Here is a 21763-nt window from a genome sequence, read left to right as displayed (position 1 = left end):
ACACCGCAATCAATCCTTAAAAAACCTTATAGATTTCATGCATGAGTCAACATCAAGAGAATTCAAAAAGATCTTACTTAAACCCAGAAATAGTTCCCGTAATAATTTCTTTATACGTTATTTCATTAGCCGTATGGTTTATGTCTGTCAAAGGAATTTTGAAAACCATGTTTCATTAATCTTCACCATCGCAGAAGCACTCTTTAAATTAATCGTTTAGTATACTGAGAAATAAACAATAGGATTATACAAACTCTTTCACTTGCTCAACTTTTTCTCCTCCAATCAAAATATTACATGCTGTCATTTCTTTCTCCATTTCAAAAACCAGTGTTTTAGTTTTACTTACGTTCCCTCTCATTCCGTTCTCTTTTAAAGCTTCATGCATACAGTTTACCATCTGCTGTAACTCCTCCGCTGATGACGCCAGTATAACCTGATCGTCGGCATAGAGCAGACATTTGACGAGTAATTCATTCATCCTTAATCCACTTTCAGACTCTTTGGTTGAACAGTTCCGGTGACGCAACACATCCTTGCGTAACGCCTTTCTCAATCTTAAACCACTCAGTATGCGCTCCGTTTATCCTGACACAAGCACTCGAATCCTCATATAAGGATTTCTTTTTTGTTTTATTTAAAAATAACCGTTATTTAATTCCTAAAAAAATATTGTATTGATGACAAGAACCTAAAGTCATGATCACCTTTCTATTGGCATGCCGTTTGTTTCAATTGCTCAATTTTCTTTTTGTATTATTTTGTCTTTTAAACTGAAATATCAATTTAGTGTTGAAAATTACATGGCATTTAAATCATTTTCAATTATTTTGTATTACATGGGATGGGCGCTTGAACCATTTTGCTGTCCAGTTATTTGTTCACTTCAAGCATTTGACTCATTTTGCTGTCAAGTTATTTGTTCATTTCAAGCATTTAACTCATTTTGCCTTTCCCTGGAAAAGTGTCATTTTGATGTAAGCGCCATAAAATTACTGAAATATTGCTAAATAGTAACAGAAATAATGGTTTTACGTACTTTTAAACCTTATAAATATACTGTATTAATTTTATCAAAATCGGTCAAGCCATTTTTTTACAGCGAATTTTTTTCCAAAAATTAAAACTTTAAACCGCTTTTTCTCAGCTTTCACAAAATGGCGCTTACCACAATTAGCCTTTCAACCGTCGATATAATTAAAAACGTGCATCGAGTAAAACAGTTTTATAACCGAGATTTCTTGATAGATGGCGACACTAGTAATTAAATGTTCTAAAGATTTATATCAAAGTGAATGATGTATATCTTTTACTTGGGGTCACTATGGCCCTATGGCCCTTAGTCCAATGGCCATGGCCATGGAAAGAGGCTTTAAAACACGTGAATTGAGTCACGTAGCGTTTTATATGAGTCCGTTCTCAGAATGTCTAAACAAATGGATTTTGTTGATTCATTAAACATTTGATTATAACATTAGTGAGTTAAGTTTTGGTGGTGTTTTATATCTAAAGATATATCTGTTATATGTTATGTTGTCTAACTATAATGTTTATTAGTTTGATTGCTAACCGATATTCTTATGGTAAAGGAAGCGCCGGTGGTCTAATTGGTAAGGTACGTGGTCAAAACATGGTCGCGCTTAAAGGCACTGGTTTGAATCCCACCGCGACCTTGTACCAATTACTATTTACGAACTTATGTACATTAGTTTGTTAACTAACCGATGTTCTTATGGTGAGGAAAAACATCGTGTAGAAACCTGCACATACAGGCAACTGGACGTGTAACCATGACCCTATAAGATTTAGGTTCCCCTGCAATGGTTGCGGAGGTCAGACAGGAATCGCTTCGTATAAAAACCTGACTTACTACTTACTTACTCATTCCAGGATAATGATTAAAGGCGTACTGCGGGCTCTGCTCTTAAAAGTAAGAATGAAACTAATTGTGTAAAAGTACCTAACTGTGTAATCATGAAGTTTAATTTTACGTTTTTTTTTACTGTGATGCGCGTGCGATGAATGAAAATGGAATATATTAAAATTGTAAATAATAATTACAATAAATCAAACGATCCATATAAAGTATGATGAAACATCCTAAATATACTTAACTACTGTTGATTATTATTTATAATGAATTCCTACAAATTGTCGGGGTGTACGTGACCAGATACACAGACATTGGTCATTAAAAGTCACATCATCGTTTGAAGTAGTTAGTTCATAAAGTTAATGACACCAGTGGTAAGTAGGTATCTTATTTTGTAATCCATTCTTTCTCATAATTCCTGAGCATGGTAATCAAGGGAAAGGTTAACAAACTTCCTCCTCCCTCCCTAATGGGATAGACAGATAAAACAGTCTCGAAAAAACCATTCGAGCTGTATTCAGATAGCGACGGGTTGCTATCAGAATCTCAAATTTATGAACCTTTCCCTTGATAGATTTTTACAATCTGCATGGAACAGAAGAAGCTTGCAGCATGTAAGCTTGCGTTAGATGAATGTTCATCTATTCCCTTAGTTGCCGTTTACGACATCTATAGGATTGACATGGAGTAGTTCTATTCCATATCCATTATTCTAATACCTAGACATAACAATACTTATTATTACGAAAATTTTAAACCGCGGATACCTGGTTCACTGGAAGAAATCCTCCTAAGGGATAAGTCCGCCATTATGCATTTTTGTTTTTGTCAAACTATGTTTTCTGTAACTCTGTTATGTAATAAAGTATTTACAAACGAACAAACCAGAGACTTACACTGTTACAGAAAACATCAACGCGCCTCAACCATGATTTATCATTACATTTCATGTTACGACGATTACTATAGTCCGAGTGAAGCCAGGAAAATCACTAGTTTATGACAAATAATTTTGACAAAAACATATTACGTCTTTATCCCTTATGGTTAGACAGAGCCAATTAGTCATAGAACACATAGACCACGTTTTGTTCGATGGAACATAAAGATTTCACTATAGGATACATTACATACCTACATGTACTGGCAAGTCCTTCGCCCTTACGGGGCAGACAGAGCCAATGGTCACGAGACTCAAAGGCAACGTTTTCCATGATGGCAGGATATCACACTATATTAATAGAGCAAATTGTAGGTATACGAATGGACGACCTAAATTCTAATACATATGTAATAACAATTATTTCTCTTAATTAGGCGATGGGCTAGCAACCTTTCAGTGTCTTCGAGACTGCCAGCTCTATCTACCCCTTAAGGAGTAACGACGTGGCATATTTATATAACGACTATACATATTTAAACCAATGATGAAGCCACATACATATATAGAAAACAGATATGTTCAAAAAATATAATTATAATTTCTCGTGTATGTGTATAAACTTTAAAGTGTTGATAATTTCCTCAGGTTTGACGCAAGTGCGACGCACTTTGTGACGTCATTTGCGGCAATCTCGCCTAAAAAGTCGTTTTAACACTTATCACGTATATATATATTTATCTTTGGAAAAATGTAGTTACTAAGTTAAGCTATCGGGGTAGACAGTGCCAATAGTCACAAGACTCGAAGTTAACGATTAGATTTCCTATGTCTTAATAGTACAGTAAACGATGAAAAGATTTACCTTAAATTTTTACAAAGGTCAACTTTAGTTTACAAAAGTTAAGTTGTAGACGAGTGTGATGAATCATGACGAAGCAAGAGCAGTTTTTTTTTTAGAAAAAAAAAAACGCGTGATTTTTATACTAACACTTTATAAAACATATAGTTTAGTAGGCAAAACTTTTGTCATATGTTATTATTGTCTTTTCATTCGAATCTTGTTATTGTGCTTCTCTCTACCCCGTTAGTGATAAAAACGTGACTCTTGTATAACCATCATTCATTTGCGTCAAAAAATGGACATTGGTTACTATAAAAAGTTTCACGCTTTTAAAATTCTGTCATTAAAGTGTTTTAAGTGAGTTCTCTTAATACGCATTTAGCAGAAATAAAAAATGTCATAATAGCAAAGCGACAATGAGAACTAATGAATAGAAGAAATATGTTTGACACAAACAAATGAACTAAAAATAGATTTACAAACTGCAAAAACATTCATTATTAGTTATTATTGTCCCATGAAACACACTATATGGCTTAGTGGCTTGCCTCTGATTCACGAGGATACAGGTTCGATGCCCGTCGTTAAGATTGAAAGAAATTTGGTAAAAAATACAGAGTTAAAAAATCGTAGCTAAATATAGAAGATAATAAATGTATACAAATTATTGCACTCGTAATTAAAAGTAAAATATGTGATTTATTTGTCTCTATAAAATTCAATGTCCATACTGGTCTTGCAGCAAAAAAAAACATAGTTTGCCAGGTGCAACACCTCCCAAGCAAATTGTACAAGTCAATTAAAGGAAAGGCTTTACTTGGGATTCTTCTTATTGGTTAGGCTAGCAACCCGTCACTATTTGAATCTCAATTTCATCATTAAGCCGTACAGCTGAACGTAACCTTTCAATCTTTTCAAGACTGGTGGCTCTACCCCGTAAGTAAGGATAAATAAAATTATTCTTTCTTATCAGAACTCTTCTTGTTCGTATCGTAATCTTTCCTTACACATTGAGTCGGTAACTCTCATAATTTGGATAGTGTTCTAATATCGTTTATGGGCTAGACGTGACCTTTTAATTTGTAACAATCCACTTCTGATTCTGTAAGGAAAGACGTGGTAAGTATATAATAATAAGTACGTAAAATAAATTAACATTCCGTATTGGATGAAGCGAAGTTACCTTTTATTAAGGAAAGCACTCATAATAAGTACATTTTATGAATTGTAAGTATAAATTAACATTTAATTGTTGATATGCCGATGTAATTACCTCTCACGGTCTTCGCCTTTTCTTTCAACGAACAAAGGGACAAGACATCGCCACTTTTATTAAATCTCCTAGATTTAATTATTTCTTTTATTTTTATCAAAAAGTAACATGGATTGTGTATGTTTTATCTATTAAAGTATCTATTTCATAACTAGCTTTCGCCCGCGACTTTGTCAGCCTTAAATCTATTTAAAAACTTATTATATAAATCCCATGTCTAAGCTATTACTGCAAATTGCATGAAGATTCGTTCCGAAGATTTTGCGTGAAAGTGTAATAAACACACACAAATTATCTGAATTACATGTACCAAACTTAAAGTCATTCGGCTTTAAATTGTGAGTAAACTCGTAGGAGATTGAGACGTGATCATTTGTGAGTGTTATTGTGACGTGATTATAAAGCTATGTATGTCTGATCTCACAAACGGATCCACTCATTATTGTCATTACTTTTAACCGATCTGATCCACTCTAAAATATTTTCATTTACGGAAGTCATTTAACGAGAGATCAGAATTAAAAATTACAATAATTAGAATAAAACGGCAATAAAAAGGGATTTTTGGGTTCAGGCAGAATTAACTCACATTTTTTATACCAATTATTGTTACGTAGAAAAACAATTTTAGCCTTGAACTTGTATCGTTAATGTAAAACCAAAAACCATAAAATACCTACCACAAATGACAGACATGTTTCATTCTCCTTTTAAATAAGTACATACATAAAATAGCGAGGGGTAGGCAGAGACTACATCTTTCCACTTGTCCCGATCTTTGCATCTCTTGTGGGAATCGCATGGTTATATATTTTAAACAGTACAAAAGTGGAAAATTCTTTCGCTGTTAAAAATTATAAACGGATCTTATGTAGGTATATACCATGACCGCTAGTGACAAATATATTCAAGTATATACTATATTCACGTCTATATACTTACCTTACTTACTTGAGGGGTAGACAAAGCCAACAGTCATGAAAAGACTGAAAGGCCGCGTTCAGCTTTTTGGCTTTATGATGGAATTGAGATTCAAATAGAGACAGGTTGCTAGCCCATCGCCTATAAGAGTAATCCCAAGTTTATAAAGCCTATTCCTTAGTCGCTTTTTACGACATCCATGGGAAAGATATGCAGTGGTCCTATTCTTTTTTTATTGGTGCCGGAAACTACACGGCACAAATAAAAAATGTCGTCGTCAACATAGCTCTATTCATCACAATTGTATAAGTGCCGAAAACCACAATATATTTATGTTATAGTGTACAATGTCAATCAATTAATTTAATATCCTAATATTGAATTTGAGATTTTCTAGGGGTTGGGCTAGCAACTAATCACAATTTCAATTTTATCAAAAAGCCATACAGCTATATCTTTTCGAGACATGACTCTGACTACTCCAGAAGGGATAAAGACGTGATAATATGAACGTACGTACAATGTACATTACGGGTCAACATATAATGGACACCGTGAATCATAGACCAATATTTACGCAAGCTATAAAAGGTTGCCAGTCGTTGCGCCGGCACCAGTCGAAAGCTCCACTTTGGAAAGGCCGCTGGACGTTTATTTACTTTTTTAATTTTTAAATTATTATTTTTTTATTTTCAACATGAGAGTGCAAGTGTGTATTTTGGCGGTCTTATGCTTCATTTTCGGTGCTATGGCGGCAAATTTACGTGAGTTTTTAATTGCTATAATTATTAGTTACTTTTTAAATTAGTATATAAAGTATATATTATTATTTATAATTTTACATAAAAAAAAACATACATGCATACATATAATCACGTCTATATCCCTTGTGGGGTAAACAGAGCCAACAGTCTTGAAAAGACTAATAGGCCACGTTCAGCTGTTTGGCTTTATGATGGAATAAAAATATTAGATATTGATTAAAAAAAACATACTTAATGTTAATTTAAGTTAAAGTTTCAAATTTTATCAATGAAATCCTGAACATATGTATATCAACACGAATATTAACTTAGTTAAAAGCCTTACGTAATAATGAAATTTTACTTTATTAATTAAATAAATTTATTCATTCATATAAAATTAAATAAATAAATAACACACGCATGATATGGTGCAGTAAACAACGCATCAATAACATTTAAATTTACCTCAGAATAATCATTCAAATTACATACGTATGTGAAATAAGTTCTTATTTTAGAAAAAAAATATCACCAAAGCAAACTGCATCTTTATTAATACGAGTATAATGCTGTGAGGCCTTTCACTGATAAACCACTGGAACAATATTATAAAAATATTGTATAGATACCTATAGTTTAAACATAACTACTTTATTCCGTAAATTCCCACTGGAACTAAGCCCCGGGCATTCAAATTCAAAACCTTTATTCAAAGTTATGGGACATATCAATATCACTTAATAATTGTCATATCTTTTGGTTTCACAACATTGGTTGACGTCAAAATAATTCTTTAAAACTAAGTTTACTGCCGCATCCAAAGCAGAAGAAGCGGTAACAAACTGCATTGTAGCATTTTGTTCGTTAATTCGTTATAACTTATGTTTAATGTTATTATTAAAATGTCCCCAAAAGAAAAAAACCTTTAGATAAATGATAAACGTCAATCGAATGCACAAACCAAACCAGTTCCATTGCCGAATTAATCCAAGAATGTGTTGTGTAAGCATTACCTTCTTAGTGATGTATTTGAGACTAGACTTTTGCCCAGGGTGTCCCTCGTATGAGAATTTCTAAAAATCTTAAATAAATACTCTTGAAAGTATGATCTGTGCCAAATTCAAAATTAATTTTAGAATTTTTTCATTAGACTGCGCAATGACAATGTCCATATTAAAAATAATGAAGTTATTCCAGATTTTATATATATATTTTTTTTATTTCATCAAAATCGATAAAGTAGTTTTCGACTTAATTTGTTACAAACAAACCTACAAATTGTCCTTTTTAAAATACGTATGTATTTAACGTGTGGATTGAGATGATCTTAGTGTAGTAGTAACATTTAATTCCGACGGTTTTGGAGCCAAGGCGAGTAACAAACACACACAAGGTCTCGAACCTCTAGACTTCTCAGAGATAGCACTCTTGTTGCACTCTAGTTTTACATTGGGCGAGCGGTATGAACGAGTGAAGTGGCGAGTGAAGTAAGCCCTCCGATTTTGTTAACTTAACTTGAGTTGAAACGCAATTGAATATCGAATATAACGCATTTTTTTTATAATTTTCAAACAGGCGAAATTATATGTTAGGAATGCCATAACTACCTATCAAAGTTTTATACGTACTTTTGTAAGCGGTTTGTACCAAAATGATAAAACTTTGATGGGTAAAAATGCCAGAACGATCTAATTTTAGTTGCCTTCCAGTTTAAGTTATAAGCGGGATCGGGGCGTACTAAAAAGAGACACATTGTAGCTTCAAGAGACATGTCAATAAAAATTTAGGACTCAGTACAACACAATTATTTTCGAACTTCTGACCACAAGCATGAGGGCTATAGACAAGTAAAATCTGCGTGAAAGCTTGAAGTAACTGAGATAAAAAGGCATAGATATAATTATTTTTAATTCGAAATTATGGCCATGATAAAATTACTAGATGGATTTTCAGTCAATAAAGACAGGAATAGAGACTACATTTGCATTATTTTTTAATTAATTAACCTCAGACTAAGGACTAACGTTCTAAGGGTCGGAGCAAAATGTCAATTCGATTTCATAATATTCACGTCATGAGGCTAGGACCCTTTTAAACAAAGATATAAGTGATAGTTTCGAAATGAGGTCCATAAGTATCACTTGACTTGTGTAAACTATTCCGCTCCAAGTTCTCAACGTCGCTCGCTCGGCCTCGAATCGTTTGCTTAACTCTAACATACCCGGTGTGACATGAAAAAGATTCCACTAGAACTGCATCTTTATTGAGGTTACTTGAGGAATGTCAAGGTTCAATTCCGATTCAAGACTGATATGACAAACTAAACTGTTAAGCTAAACATAGCCTTCGTGTCTAACCAGTAGACAATTGGCTCTATCTTCCTCGTAATAGATAGAGACGTGATCGTGATATGTTTGTGCGGATGACAAACCGACGTAAGTTGACACAGTTGAATAGCTAAATTTAAAAAAATAATTCCCGAAAATAACTCTTTTTTTCTTAAATTTTAAGAACAGAAGTTTTAAACAGTTCTCCGAAGTTTTTAAGTAAAATTTTAAAAAGTTTTATTTCTCTGCTTTAAATCAATACCGAAACAGGAGGTAGGAAAAGGTCAAGAGTACCCGAAACTGCCGAGCTTGCATGAAGAGAGTTATGAATGTAGATGATGCGAAAGAACTATGCAGAGATCGTGGCAAGTGGAAAGTGGAAAATGGCGTGATTTTATATATATATGTTATCAAAATCGATATAAAACGCCGATCTCTTTAATAGGTGCGAGAAAAATATAAAAATTTTTAGTGCGACTTCCATTTGACCTCAACTTTTTGCTAGGATTTATATTTGGCAAATTGTGTTTGACTATACAAACCAAGCATTCGACTAAACGAGTTCTAGGGTATCTTGTTGGTGCAAACTGGACGTTTCGCAAAAAGGAACTGCCGTCTCCGCTCCAATTTACCTTCCTGTGCATGTTGAGGTCTCAATACATACATACTATATCCCTTGTGGGGTAGACCGAGCCAAAAGTCTTGTTAAGACTGAAAGGCCACGTTCAGCTGTATGGCTTAATGATAGAATTGAGATACAAATAGTGACAGGTTGCTAGCCCATCGCTTACAAGAAGAATTCCAAAATTATTATTTTTTTTTAGTCACTTAAAATAATAGCAAACAACGTAAGAGGGTAATAATCATTTTTTATATAAAAATACTCAATTAAAAAGAAAATACTCTACTCTGTTCGCGTGAAGATCAGTTTAGTAGTTTCAACGCGAAAGCCGGACAAACAAAGACACTTTCGCAGTTATAATATCACTATGAATTAAGTATTTTATTTTAAAACTTAAAATAAAAAATACACTAATATACATACATACATATAATCACATCTATATCCCTTGCGGGGTAGACAGAGCCAACAGTTTTGTAAAGACTAATAGGCCACGTTCAGCTGTTTGGCTTTAAGATACATGTCGCACATATACTAATTATACATGTCGCACGAAATAAACATGATACCCTTCTGGTCTCATAGTTTGTAGTGTTATTCTTTATTTATATATATATAAATATATATATATGGGGAAAACCACATTAGGATATTATGACAATTGTAAGAAAACCATTGGTCCGACAATTATACTAAGTTCACTGGAAAATGGTTAAGTTTTGCAACTATGACTTTGTGGTTACTTTAAACAGAAAACGGATAATCAATGTAATCCCATAAATGTTTACTGAGAAAAATCATAGCTGTTTCAAATAGAAGAATATTGCTTCCGTGTCACTGCTATACCTACATAAATGTGCGTGATTTTCTGTTACATATGATATGAACACAAATATACATACATACATATAGTCACGTCTATATCCCTCGCGGGGTAGATAGAGCCAACAGTCTTGAAAAGGCTGATAGGCCACGTTCAGCTGCTTAACTTAATGATAGATTTAAGATTAAAATAGTAACAGGTTGCTAACCTATCGCTAAAAGAGGAATCCCAATTATATAAGCCTAGACCTTAGTCGCTTTTTACGACATAGGAATGAGATGGAGTGGACCTGTTCTTTCTCTAATGGTGCCGGGAACCACACGGCGCTATGCGATTTGCGATGAAACTATGTCTAATTAGCATGTTGTATATCTAATTAAGTCTAGTCTTTAATAAAATTAATTCCACGCGAACTGAAATCGCGGGCACAAAATAGCAACTAATAATTACTTGAACATTGTAATTGATAGTTCATAATTGTATACAAAATAGACACGTGTTAATTAACCAATTGTTTGTCACTTTCTCAAACAAAAAGCCTTTCAATTGGAGCAAAAAACGTGCGCGTGCGGTTCACAATGAGGTCCGGTTGTAATTAATTTCTTATCACAGGCTTCTCATAATTATCCATTGTGGCGGTGTGACTTTAAATGGCTATGATTGACCTTAACATTGGTTTATCTAATGCACGTGATGATCTGAAATAAATACATACATATGGTCACGTCTATATTCCTTGCGGGGTAGACAGAGCCAACAGTCTTGAAAAGACGTTCAGCTATTTGGCTTAATGATAGAATTGAGATTCAAATAGTGACAGGTCGCTAGCCCATCGCCTAAAAAAGAATCTCAAGTTTATAAGCCTATTCCTTAGTCGCCTTTTACGACATCCATGGGAAAGAGATGGAGTGGTCCTATTCTTTTTTGTACTGGTGCCGGGGACCACACGGCACTGAAATAAATAACTGAAAATCTTAGCGATCCAGCCTTTTTTTTTCGTTGTAATCAAACTTTAACTTTCGTCTTTTGCTTGTGTCGAGATTAAGTCAGTCCTCGATGTGGTCCAGTCAATAATGATCGAGTAAAACGGTTATCATAAAAATAGATGAAATAAAAAAAATTAAAACATTATGTCGATATAAACCTTCTTGGCTTGGGCGATGACCAGACAGGCTAGACCCTGGTTATAGAACCCACCAATTGATATATATTTGTACAAGCTCAAAACCAAACTCGATTTTTCAAACAAAAAAAGGTTAACCTATGTTTTTGTAAGCGTATTTTTGAAGTACATAGTGATTCACAAAATAAATATTAAACATCAATTCGATTATCAATACTTATCAAAGAATAAACATTTGGGTTGCGTTATATGCATACCACATCGTTGTGCAACCGTGTGGTAAACGTAAAGGTCGATTAAGTAAGAATTCAATGTCAGAGCCCTTGGGCCCTGTCTGAAGTAATATTAAAGAAAATCAGTGAACATTAAAGATAATTTTCACAAGATTATAAATCCATATTATTACTTACGGCGGCTGCGTCCGAGCATATGACGGAATATCTCATCGCATATCTCATTAATTCCCGTTCGTGCGGGAATTTCCCCCTAGCATATAAGGCTACTTGAAATTTAGCATGTAGTATCCTTATACTAAATTTCAAGTCAGAAGACCTATCGGTTTAGGCTGTGCGTTGTCTGTCAGTCATTCACTCTGTAACACGAGAATTACATAGGATTATTAATAAGATGAAATTGGTAACACTTCTTCAACGGAATGCTTTGCCCAACCGTGGAGATAGCCGGCCACGTGATCGCCGACGATTTGTACGAAAATAATTACTGACATGAAATGTGGTGTCAACAACATTGCGTGTTTTGTAACGCGAGCCGGCCGGTACGGAACCTCTAGGGTTGTCAACAATAAAAGTATATTTATTTCAGGATAACACACTCATTTGCGAACAGAACATTACCAAATAATATATATTGCTAATAGTAAAAAAGCAGTAATTGTGTTCATTTATTAGCAACCCGTCCAGTTTCGAACGGGTTGCATTTATAAATATTACACTTTCTCATAAATCACTCTTATGTATTAAAAAAACTGCATTTAAATGCGTTATGTAGTTATAATGGTCTAAATATACTGACATACAGACTTTGCTTTTTACTATGTGATATGATAGTGAAGCAGTTATTATGTTTATTTACCTTTCATGAACACAGACATCAAAAGGAATGATAAATATGAGAAACAAATGTACGTAGAAGTAAGTTCTGCTTATTTCTAAAGAAATCATCAATATCTCAGGAATCTGTTTTAATTTTTTATTCCGTCATGACCTAAATATTATTGTTTTTAATGACTAATAAAAAATAAAATTAAAATTAAACTTAATCTTTAAAAGTATGGATATAAAATTATATTCAAATGTCCCAACCCATTATGAGAGCGTTGCGTTGATGTCTTTTACATGGCAAACATGACGTGACAATAATATTTGTAACTTTTATTTAAAAAAACAATTTACTATGATTTTGGAAGACTGTGACCATGATTCTGGATTGGGTTAGTCATTTTTTTTAAATGAAGCGAGTTTCCTCTGACCTCTGCAACCTTTACCTTCCAGTTTACCTGAATGTGCAGGTTTTCTCACAATGTTTTTCCTTACCTGAAGAGCATCAGTTACCACAGAAAACTACATAAGTTTCACTACATAACTTTGAAAACAGTGGCACGATTTTATCGGCCTTGAACCTGTGCTTCATGTATTTTTTATTCAGCCGCTTTTATCGGTGGACCAGTGACGCTCAAATAACAAGGAAAGATACTTAACTATAATTTTGTCATTCATTAATTCATATAGTCGTCTTTATCGGGGTAAACAGAGCCAACAGTCTCGAAAAGACTTAAAGCTGTATGGCTTGATGATAGAACTGAGATTCATATAGTGACATGTTGCTTTCCCATCGCCTGAAATAAGTGAAATAAGGAACCCAAGTTTATAAGCCTCACAACTGCCTCACTTACAATCTGAAAAGGAAGAGAAGCAGCTTGCACACGCTGTTTTCTTTTTTGTTACCAGACCATGCTGGCTGCAAGCTTTATGCCTTTACAATAATGTGCTATAAGTGTAATGTTGGCAGCCCTACAGAGTCAGTCACGTGTGGTTCAAATAGCTCCGACATTGACCCGGCGTCGCGTGCCGGCGTCTCGTGTCGTCCGGCCCGGACCGGTCCCTTACTAAACTCTTGCGCAACCGTCATTCATCGGACCGAGTCGGATTTTAGATTTTGATGCAGTTATTTTTCTTAAGATAAGAGATGTGTCTGCCTATCCCTTTGAACAAGTGTAAGACAGCAACTACATCATTCCATTTGCAACGATCCTTGCATACATCTTTCACTTCATTCATATATATCACTCTTTTTGTCTTAGTTATATTATGTAGTACATACATGTTTACTTGTGTATTGTTACTCTGTGATATATTTAACTACGTATAAAATATTTATCATAAAATATAGTATCGTAACACAAGTTCCATACTTATTACTTCGAGGCTAACTCAATCTGTGTAATTTGTCCAGTATTTAAATTATATATTTATTTTTACATACTCATAAAACTTTACAATATCATATAAGTAATTTTTAATTAAATTACAGAATAGTGTCTCGAAATTTAATTACAATCAGTATTTATTTTTTAAACAACTTTCACCATTTCTTCACAATCACCCTTGGCACAATAATCAACTATAATTTGGTTCAGAAACTTATCAGGTTTTTTTTTTCAAGATCGCCAAACAATTACTACAAGGAAATGCCCGCGGATCCGCTAACGTTAATCATGTTATAACTTTCTTTCCAGCCGGAAATTAAAGAAATCTTCTCTAAGCCCCTAACTAACTAACATAACCTACCTACTTTCCTAGCTGCGCTATCAGTCTTTCCGGGACTGTTGACTCTGCTTACCCCACAAGGGATAAAGACGTAACCATCCAATGTATGTATGTACTTTCTTAGTTTTCTTTCTCACGAATGTCTGACACCAACGGTCTGAAAAAGTTAAAAGTTATTTCACTATACTACCTATTTATCTGTTCAATCTTTGCCATGGCCTGCATGCCATTTCGAAAAAAAAAAACTTATTTATTTTTTTATAACGGTAATTTCGGGACATCTCCTTTGAGGAACCCTAAAAAGCCTCGATTTAACAATAGTCTATTGATAAATAGATTCTGAAGGCCACTGTCGCGCTATTGTAATAGGCTTTCAAAAGGCTTTTAATTAAATTAAATACGTCTCTTAGTGAAGAATACTGTCTTCAACAAGGACGCCACTCCCTTCGCCTGTAAATGCCAGGTTTCGTCACCACGTCTCACAACGAAGGCCATTTCACTTAATCGCGTGAAGGTAGAATCAATATTCGTCAATCTTATGCGTTGATAGTAGAAATTCATTTAATTTGATTATAAATGGTGTGAAAGATAGCGAAATTATTGGACATTTACGCAGTGAAAACATTGGTAAAGCGGTTACAAATTCAGACCTAAATATATACAAAGATACATTACAAATCTCTCTCAATATCTGATTCTTTTCAACCCAGCTGAACGTGGCCTTCGAGATTATTGGCTCTTGCTACCCCGTAACGGATAAAGACGTGATATATGTGTGTGTTATTTACGAGTATATTCTTAGACATCTCGCTGCCATCACATTGAGGTTTGAAGCACCTTGACCACTGTTCTTGGTGCTCATTTAATTTTCCCTATAATCTGTCATGCCTGTCTCGAATCACGAACGTGGCATAATTGCTAATGTAATTGTTATTATTAAGATACTTGCAAAATAACTGATAATAAGACATAATATGCAGGAGATTGTTCTAAAGAAATAACTTGTAGAGATTTATTTATTACCATTAATTACGGATAATGTAATAAATATAGGATTAGCAAACTATTGCAAAAATCTATCTCAAATATCTTTTTTTATAATTATTTAAACAAATGACTGATACATTTTATAACTGATATCTAACAAATAAGTTATATTTGCTGAGTTTCTCATTTGAACAATTCGACCCTATGACTCTTCATATTATTTAATAAAATCTTTTTGGAATGACATATTTATCCCGAACTGATTCATCTTCAAGCAGATTGATATCTAACACACTCAAATTTCATACACGCGATAAACACAAGAGCGGCCCACAAAACATCAAGTCATCTATATATATAAATTCCATTTCAGCGCCATACTTCACCGCATGCTCAGCGTCGGACCCCAAACTGGACCAGTGCATCGAGAAGGTGATAGAAGCCGGGGGTCCTCAGTTCGCAGACGGCATCCCAGAGCTGGGCATCGCTCCTTTAGACCCTCTGCAACTGGGCAAAGTCGTCGTCAACAACCCATCCTTAAAGCTGACGTTTACAGACACCGTCGTCACAGGATTGAGAGGATTTAAAGTCAACTCTTTCAAGTAAGTTTTTTTTCTATCAGTTATATTAGTAAGCAAAAGTATTTCGTTGTCCATTTGGATTGAAATTGTCGTTCAACTTCGCCAACCTCGTTGCAGACGATAGCGACAATGAACAACGAAGCTATGGCAGCTTTATAATCATGTGTTCTAATCTATCATTTACAATTAGGAATGTTTGATAAGTAAGCCTTGTACATCGTGCTAATGTCTGAGCAGATCTGCTTCTGTGTGAGGATTGGAGTTATATAACTAAGCCAGCCTTATTATTTCTGGCTATAGGTACTTACGGTGGAACAGACAACTAATTCTCTCAATCTGTTTTAGAATGCAACCGTCTAAGGGCAAAGCGACATTGGACTTCACAGCCAACGTGACCCTGAAAGCACATTACGACATCGACGGCCAGGTCATCATCCTGCCTATTAGGGGGAATGGTCCGGCCAAGATTCGGATCAGTAAGTTTTTTTTTCTTTGCTACAGAAGATAATAAAGTACAGAGACAATACAGAAGATACAGAAGAAAAACATCTAGTAAAAGCCAGAGTAAAATGTGTAAAATACCACAAGTAAAATGGAATATCGTTGAAGTGGACAAAATTCACAAAGGGCTGTAACTCGCAGGGCATAAGGAAAACGAAATGTAGATAATTATTTTTTTTTCAATATTAAGAACTCTAAAGTCCTTTTTTAAAGCGGAGTATTACTTTCTTATTGTTTAAAATAACTAAAATAATTGTACATACCTATATGGATGTTACTTCCATCCAAACTATATTGTGTTTTCTATGCGAGTCAACTGTCGAGGTCGGCGTTTGTTTACATTTTCCTCGAGCAAAACATCCCAATGACCGCGATTTTGGGGCATTGCCGCGACCTCTCTCCGCGACCTGATTTGCATTTAAATAGATATTTCCTATTCTGGTCTATTTTGGTCTCAAACCATTAATGTTTATTAATCTTAGATGGTCGACCAGAATATACAATATAATTTATGATTTAAAGAAAGAGGTCAATAGAATGGAGCGTCTCCGAAACAAAATTTTCATTAAAAATCAAATCATTTTTTTTTTCGAGGAATTATATTATTAGGTATCCAAACTTTTGAGAGCACCTTCATATTTGTACACAAATGGCATCGTGAAAACAAAGAACAAGGCATATGATAAAATAGATTCGATAGTATCGAAATTGTTTCCTAAAATTAGTTATCTAGCTCCTGAATCTAGCAAGAATATGAGGCCTAACTTCACAATTGTGTTCTAGCTAACCTGAACATCGTCATCAAATATGACTTCGACACCCAAGATGGCCACTGGGTGGTGACCAACTACAAGGACAACTATAAGATGGATCGCGCTCAGTTCAAGTTCTCCAATCTCTTCGGAGGAAACAAACAACTTGGTGAGTAACGATGTTAGCAAAGGATGGAAAATGTTACTGAAACATTGCCGGACATTATTCAACTAGCGTGCTGTGCGTGTGCTTGAAACTGTTATAACTTACAAAATAAAAACTATTATCTCAAGACACACAAGATATTAGTGAACAATATCTTATATACCGATTCGAAACACATGACTCATTTTATAAACTTTATACAAATTAATAATACAAACTTTAATGGTGTCATTAAACTTATCGTAGGGTCAGCAACTGAACAATCACTTATTGTTTTAAGCAGTCACATGTCACAACACACACAGTACAAATCAAACATGGTAAAACATGACAAAAGATAAACTGCACATGATGCACAATTGAAAAAATATTAATTTACATTTAAATGTCAAGATAACATTAACGACAAAAGTAATACTTATTCTACATGAACATAAACATCAACAATGAACACACAAACATAACCCACATTAAAATTCCAGCGGAGACCACACACAGGTTCACCAACGAGAACTGGGAGATCATCATGTCGGAGATAGCCCCTGGAGCCATCAAGGGCATCATCAAGAATTGTGTGGATGTGGTCAAGAAATTCTTCAGCGCCATACCGGCCGCCGATCTCCTCAGCTCTTGAATGGTTCGATGTTATGCTGAAATTGAATCATTTTCTGAACTGGGCTGAATCGTTTACGCTTGGATGCTTTTAATCCATACTAATTCAATCTTTAAATTATCACCGCGACGATTTGTGCTTCACGCTGACCAAAGCTGGTGCCATTGTTATCATCATTGTAAAGCAATATTTATGAAATGATAATAGTGCTAAGATTAATTTTTAAGACTTGTTAGTCTTTACTAATTAATTAACATCCATAAAACTACATGTGCTTATAGACATATCTAATATTTACACAAAATATATTCATAAATTTTCGCAGAAACATCAATGTGTTTACACATTAACCCGTAGGTACATACATCAATACTTCCTCATTACAAAGCTAATCATTCATAACAGCATCACTTACATCACAACTTATCTAATATTTGATCATCGTCTTTTTGTGATTACAAAGTTCATTTTCGTCATTATAACTATAACATCATACCTAGTTGTGAAGTATGACTTCCTTTACCAGGTTCTTTCCTAGATAAGACGCAACCGGGACAACCGCCGGGAGGACGTTAGTGAATAAAAACCCGACTTACCCAATCAAGATCGTGGTCATAGGCGGCAAATATGAAGTCAGAGAGGTAAAGACGTAACCGGGAATCGGGAATCGCGCCAGAAGAATGATGACCATACTTAGTTGACAAGGGACGCTATCGAGATAAACACCGCATGACAAAAATATAGGTTTAGTTGTAAATGACATATCTATATAAGTATGTGATACGAATCTTTGATTACAGGGGATATAATTTTAACGGCAATCAACGAGAATTGGGAGCCAGTGATCCGAGACATCGCGCCGGTCGCCTTCGAACAAATCATCAAATCCTGCGTCGAAGAGGTCAGCAAACTCTTCGCCTTCGTGCCTGCTAAGGATCTATTGCTACCTTAATACATAGGAATATAATATTGTAATAACATTATTATGTTGTGTAAAGCGAAAGTAACGCAAACTACACAGAAAATTGCAATGTTGTTCAAAGCAAACGTAAAGACATAGAAAAGGCCTAAGAGATTCCTTACTTCGTGTCAGAGGGCGGAGCGCGTACGACGCCAATGAAGAAAATTACGACCTCGCCCCAACTTTTCTGTCTATTCCGTTCTATAAATTTGCTAGGAAACATGGAAAAGTTAGTCCCTTCTTGTCTTAGGTCTTTTTTGTGTGGTTTGCACCGAATGGTTTCCACAGTGGTGTCCCTTGAGCGCTGTGGTCTAGCTGGCGCTCGCGCAGCATTGACACAAGGGCGCCAACTCTGTTATGTTCAGCATCTCCTGAACAAGGTTTTCAGAACGTCTTCAAGCATAGTCGTAGTTATAATGGCAGGTTGGCATTATTTCTACGACTTTGTTTGAATGACGTTAATGTTGAAAGCCTTAAGGAAATCACCGCAGGATCATCACATAGATATAGTATAGGTATACACCGGATTTGTAATATTTTGTATCTTTTTCAGTGACTTAAAGACATAAGACGTAAATGCTTTAAAAATAGATAAAACTGGGCTATCTAGCCAATCTATTGAAAACATATAAAAATCTTTTCCGTTAGAAGACTGAGAAGAACTCGAATCTTTTCTTCCAATTGCGAATATACTTGAGCTCTGAAACTTTGCTATATTACTAGTATGTAACAATCATGTTGCGTGCTCACCGACTTAATTAATAATTTGCTAACTATTAACGGTATTTGAACGTTGCCTAAATCAAGGATCATTGTACATGACGACATATCCCTTTACGGTCGGCTGCACTTCCTATGATAAGTACAAAGAGTTTGCTTCAAGTAATAATTATTTTGCAAGGACCTAGAGAACGCCCCTGGTAACTCCATATGTACAGTTAACATCAAAGGTGCTACTTTCAAAAGTAAATAATGTATTATAAATTGTACTGGATTTTCAAAAATACAGTACACCATCAAAAGTTAATTACAAATCAAATTTTAGTGACATTTGCTATGAAACGGTATGTATGGACTTTTGCAGGTGACTGTACAACTTTGTGAATAATTCGAATTTAGGTTTGTTTTGCACAGATTATGTTTAAGTCATGACTGCAGAAACGTACTACAGATCTAAGTAGATGTCAAGACATATACTTAACATTTTACTATTATATTTTTCAAAGTAAAATGTAAAATATACTGAGCATGATGTAACAAAAGTAATATTTTTGTTAACTGCTAATCAATGCCTCTTAATTATTTGTTTCTTATCTGTTTGATAAAGGCCGCCGCAGGGGGCAGACCTTACATTGCGTTAGCCACAAAAGTTGGCAAAACAAGCAATGTTTGTTAATAAGGTCCAATATTGAGTAGATTTTGTCACCTAACCTTTTCAATAAATTTTCGAGAGAAACTTGACTACCCTGATTTTGATTTGTATGAATAAGGAGACATGTTTCTCTGCAGACAACTGTACATAGGAAGTTATAAAAAAACTACCTCCAGTGGTAACTACAAATTACAAAGAAAAAGTGTAGCCTCTACTGTAAACATATTCTTTTTTATATGTTTTCTATGACTGCAAATGATTCAAATCTGGGTCAATATTATGTCAAACTGATCCTGAATTTTCTAATCATGATGAATTAAATTATATACATTTTGGTGCACTTCATTGCAATATCACATTCTGGCCAAAATTCAGAATTTGGTAATATGTTTGAAGGCTAGACTAGCACAAATTATTATAAGTAATGTGATAATAAGTAAGGTATAGGGTAAGGACTGATTTAGCTTAAGTATTTAAAAATAAATTACCTCAAGTGAAATTTTGTTTTTTATTTTAAAATTACAATGTTAACAAAATATATGGTTATGAACATGTGTTATATATAAGTTTGTACACTTTTTGCTTAACCTAGAATATATATCATTTTAGTACAACATAGGTATAAAACACTTTGAAAATGCATAAATTCAATGTGTATGCTTTGCTACACAATAAGAAAATACAATCAATATATTATCGTGGACACATAGCATGGCGGCCTCCGTCCACAGGAACGCTAGCGCCAGTAATGTTGCTCGCCAAGTCACTGGCCAGGAAAGCAATGGTTGCAGCAACCTCCTCTGGCTTCCCAGGCCGGCCTAGAGCATGCGTCTCCTTTGTCCTCTCCAAGAACGCTGCATACTGCTGCTCATTCAGCCCGCCCCGTTTCTGCAGCTCCGTCAGAATCACTCCTGGATTCACACAATTGACTCTGACACCTTTCGGAGCCAGTTCGAGTGCTACACACCTTGTAAACTGATCTACAGATGACTTTGACACATTGTATGCAAGCACACCAGGGAAAGACCTGATCCCATTGACACTGGACACATTTACAATATTACCCTTCGTCTTCAAAAGGTGCGAAACCGCAAGCATTGTCAAGTAATAAATAGAACGAACATTCGTGTTCATTAACCTGTCGTACTGCGCTAAAGAAGTATTCTCGATAGAACCAGTCTCAAGTATACCAGCATTGTTGACAAGAACATCCAATTGCCCGTATTTATCTATGGTGCTCTTAACGATATTTTCAATATCGCTTTCCTTAGTCAAATCGGCGGCGATGTAGTGTGTAGTGGTGGCTTTCTCACAGTCTTGACTGACCTTCTTTAGGTTCTCGACGTTTCTTCCAGTGAGCGAGAGTTTGGCTCCTAGTTTCGAAAGAAACACGGCGGTAGCGGCCCCGATACCGGAACTAGCACCGGTAACTATTACAACTTTGCCGGCGAAATTCATAACGATTTTGGCAATGTATCACGAACGTGACAACTAAACAACTAAACTGTTATCAATAAGTTACACATTACGTAATAACGTGACTGTAGATAAAGTTGTTATCACTCCAAAAATAGTAATTGTAGTCGACCTCTTATTTTATTTGTTGTTTACG

General features: G+C 34.9%; 3 protein-coding genes across 3 annotated transcripts in view; 1 reads left to right on the top strand and 2 right to left on the bottom strand.

Annotated features, from left to right (window-relative positions):
• The window catches only part of LOC106140826 (uncharacterized), a 346955-nt gene that overhangs the window by 114842 nt on the left and 210350 nt on the right, over positions 1 to 21763 (bottom strand). The gene's annotated exons all lie outside the window — the stretch shown is intronic.
• Positions 6451 to 20657, top strand: LOC106140835 (circadian clock-controlled protein daywake). The gene is made up of 6 exons (XM_013342478.2): positions 6451 to 6555; positions 15579 to 15807; positions 16132 to 16262; positions 17071 to 17208; positions 17688 to 17842; positions 18619 to 20657. Exons 1-5 carry the CDS (start codon positions 6489 to 6491, stop codon positions 17837 to 17839), a joined length of 717 nt encoding a protein of 238 aa, XP_013197932.1. The 5' UTR covers positions 6451 to 6488; the 3' UTR covers positions 17840 to 17842; positions 18619 to 20657.
• On the bottom strand, positions 20646 to 21759 carry LOC106140833 (dihydroanticapsin 7-dehydrogenase-like). Its single transcript, XM_013342477.2, has one exon. The coding sequence runs from the start codon at positions 21607 to 21609 to the stop codon at positions 20845 to 20847; it is 765 nt and encodes a 254-aa protein (XP_013197931.2). The 5' UTR covers positions 21610 to 21759; the 3' UTR covers positions 20646 to 20844.

Source organism: Amyelois transitella, chromosome 8 (genome assembly GCF_032362555.1).
Source record: "Amyelois transitella isolate CPQ chromosome 8, ilAmyTran1.1, whole genome shotgun sequence".
In the NCBI taxonomy this organism is placed as follows: domain Eukaryota; kingdom Metazoa; phylum Arthropoda; class Insecta; order Lepidoptera; family Pyralidae; genus Amyelois; species Amyelois transitella.
The sequence above is the reverse complement of the archived record's forward strand: the minus strand, read 5'-3'. Positions and strand labels throughout refer to the sequence as shown.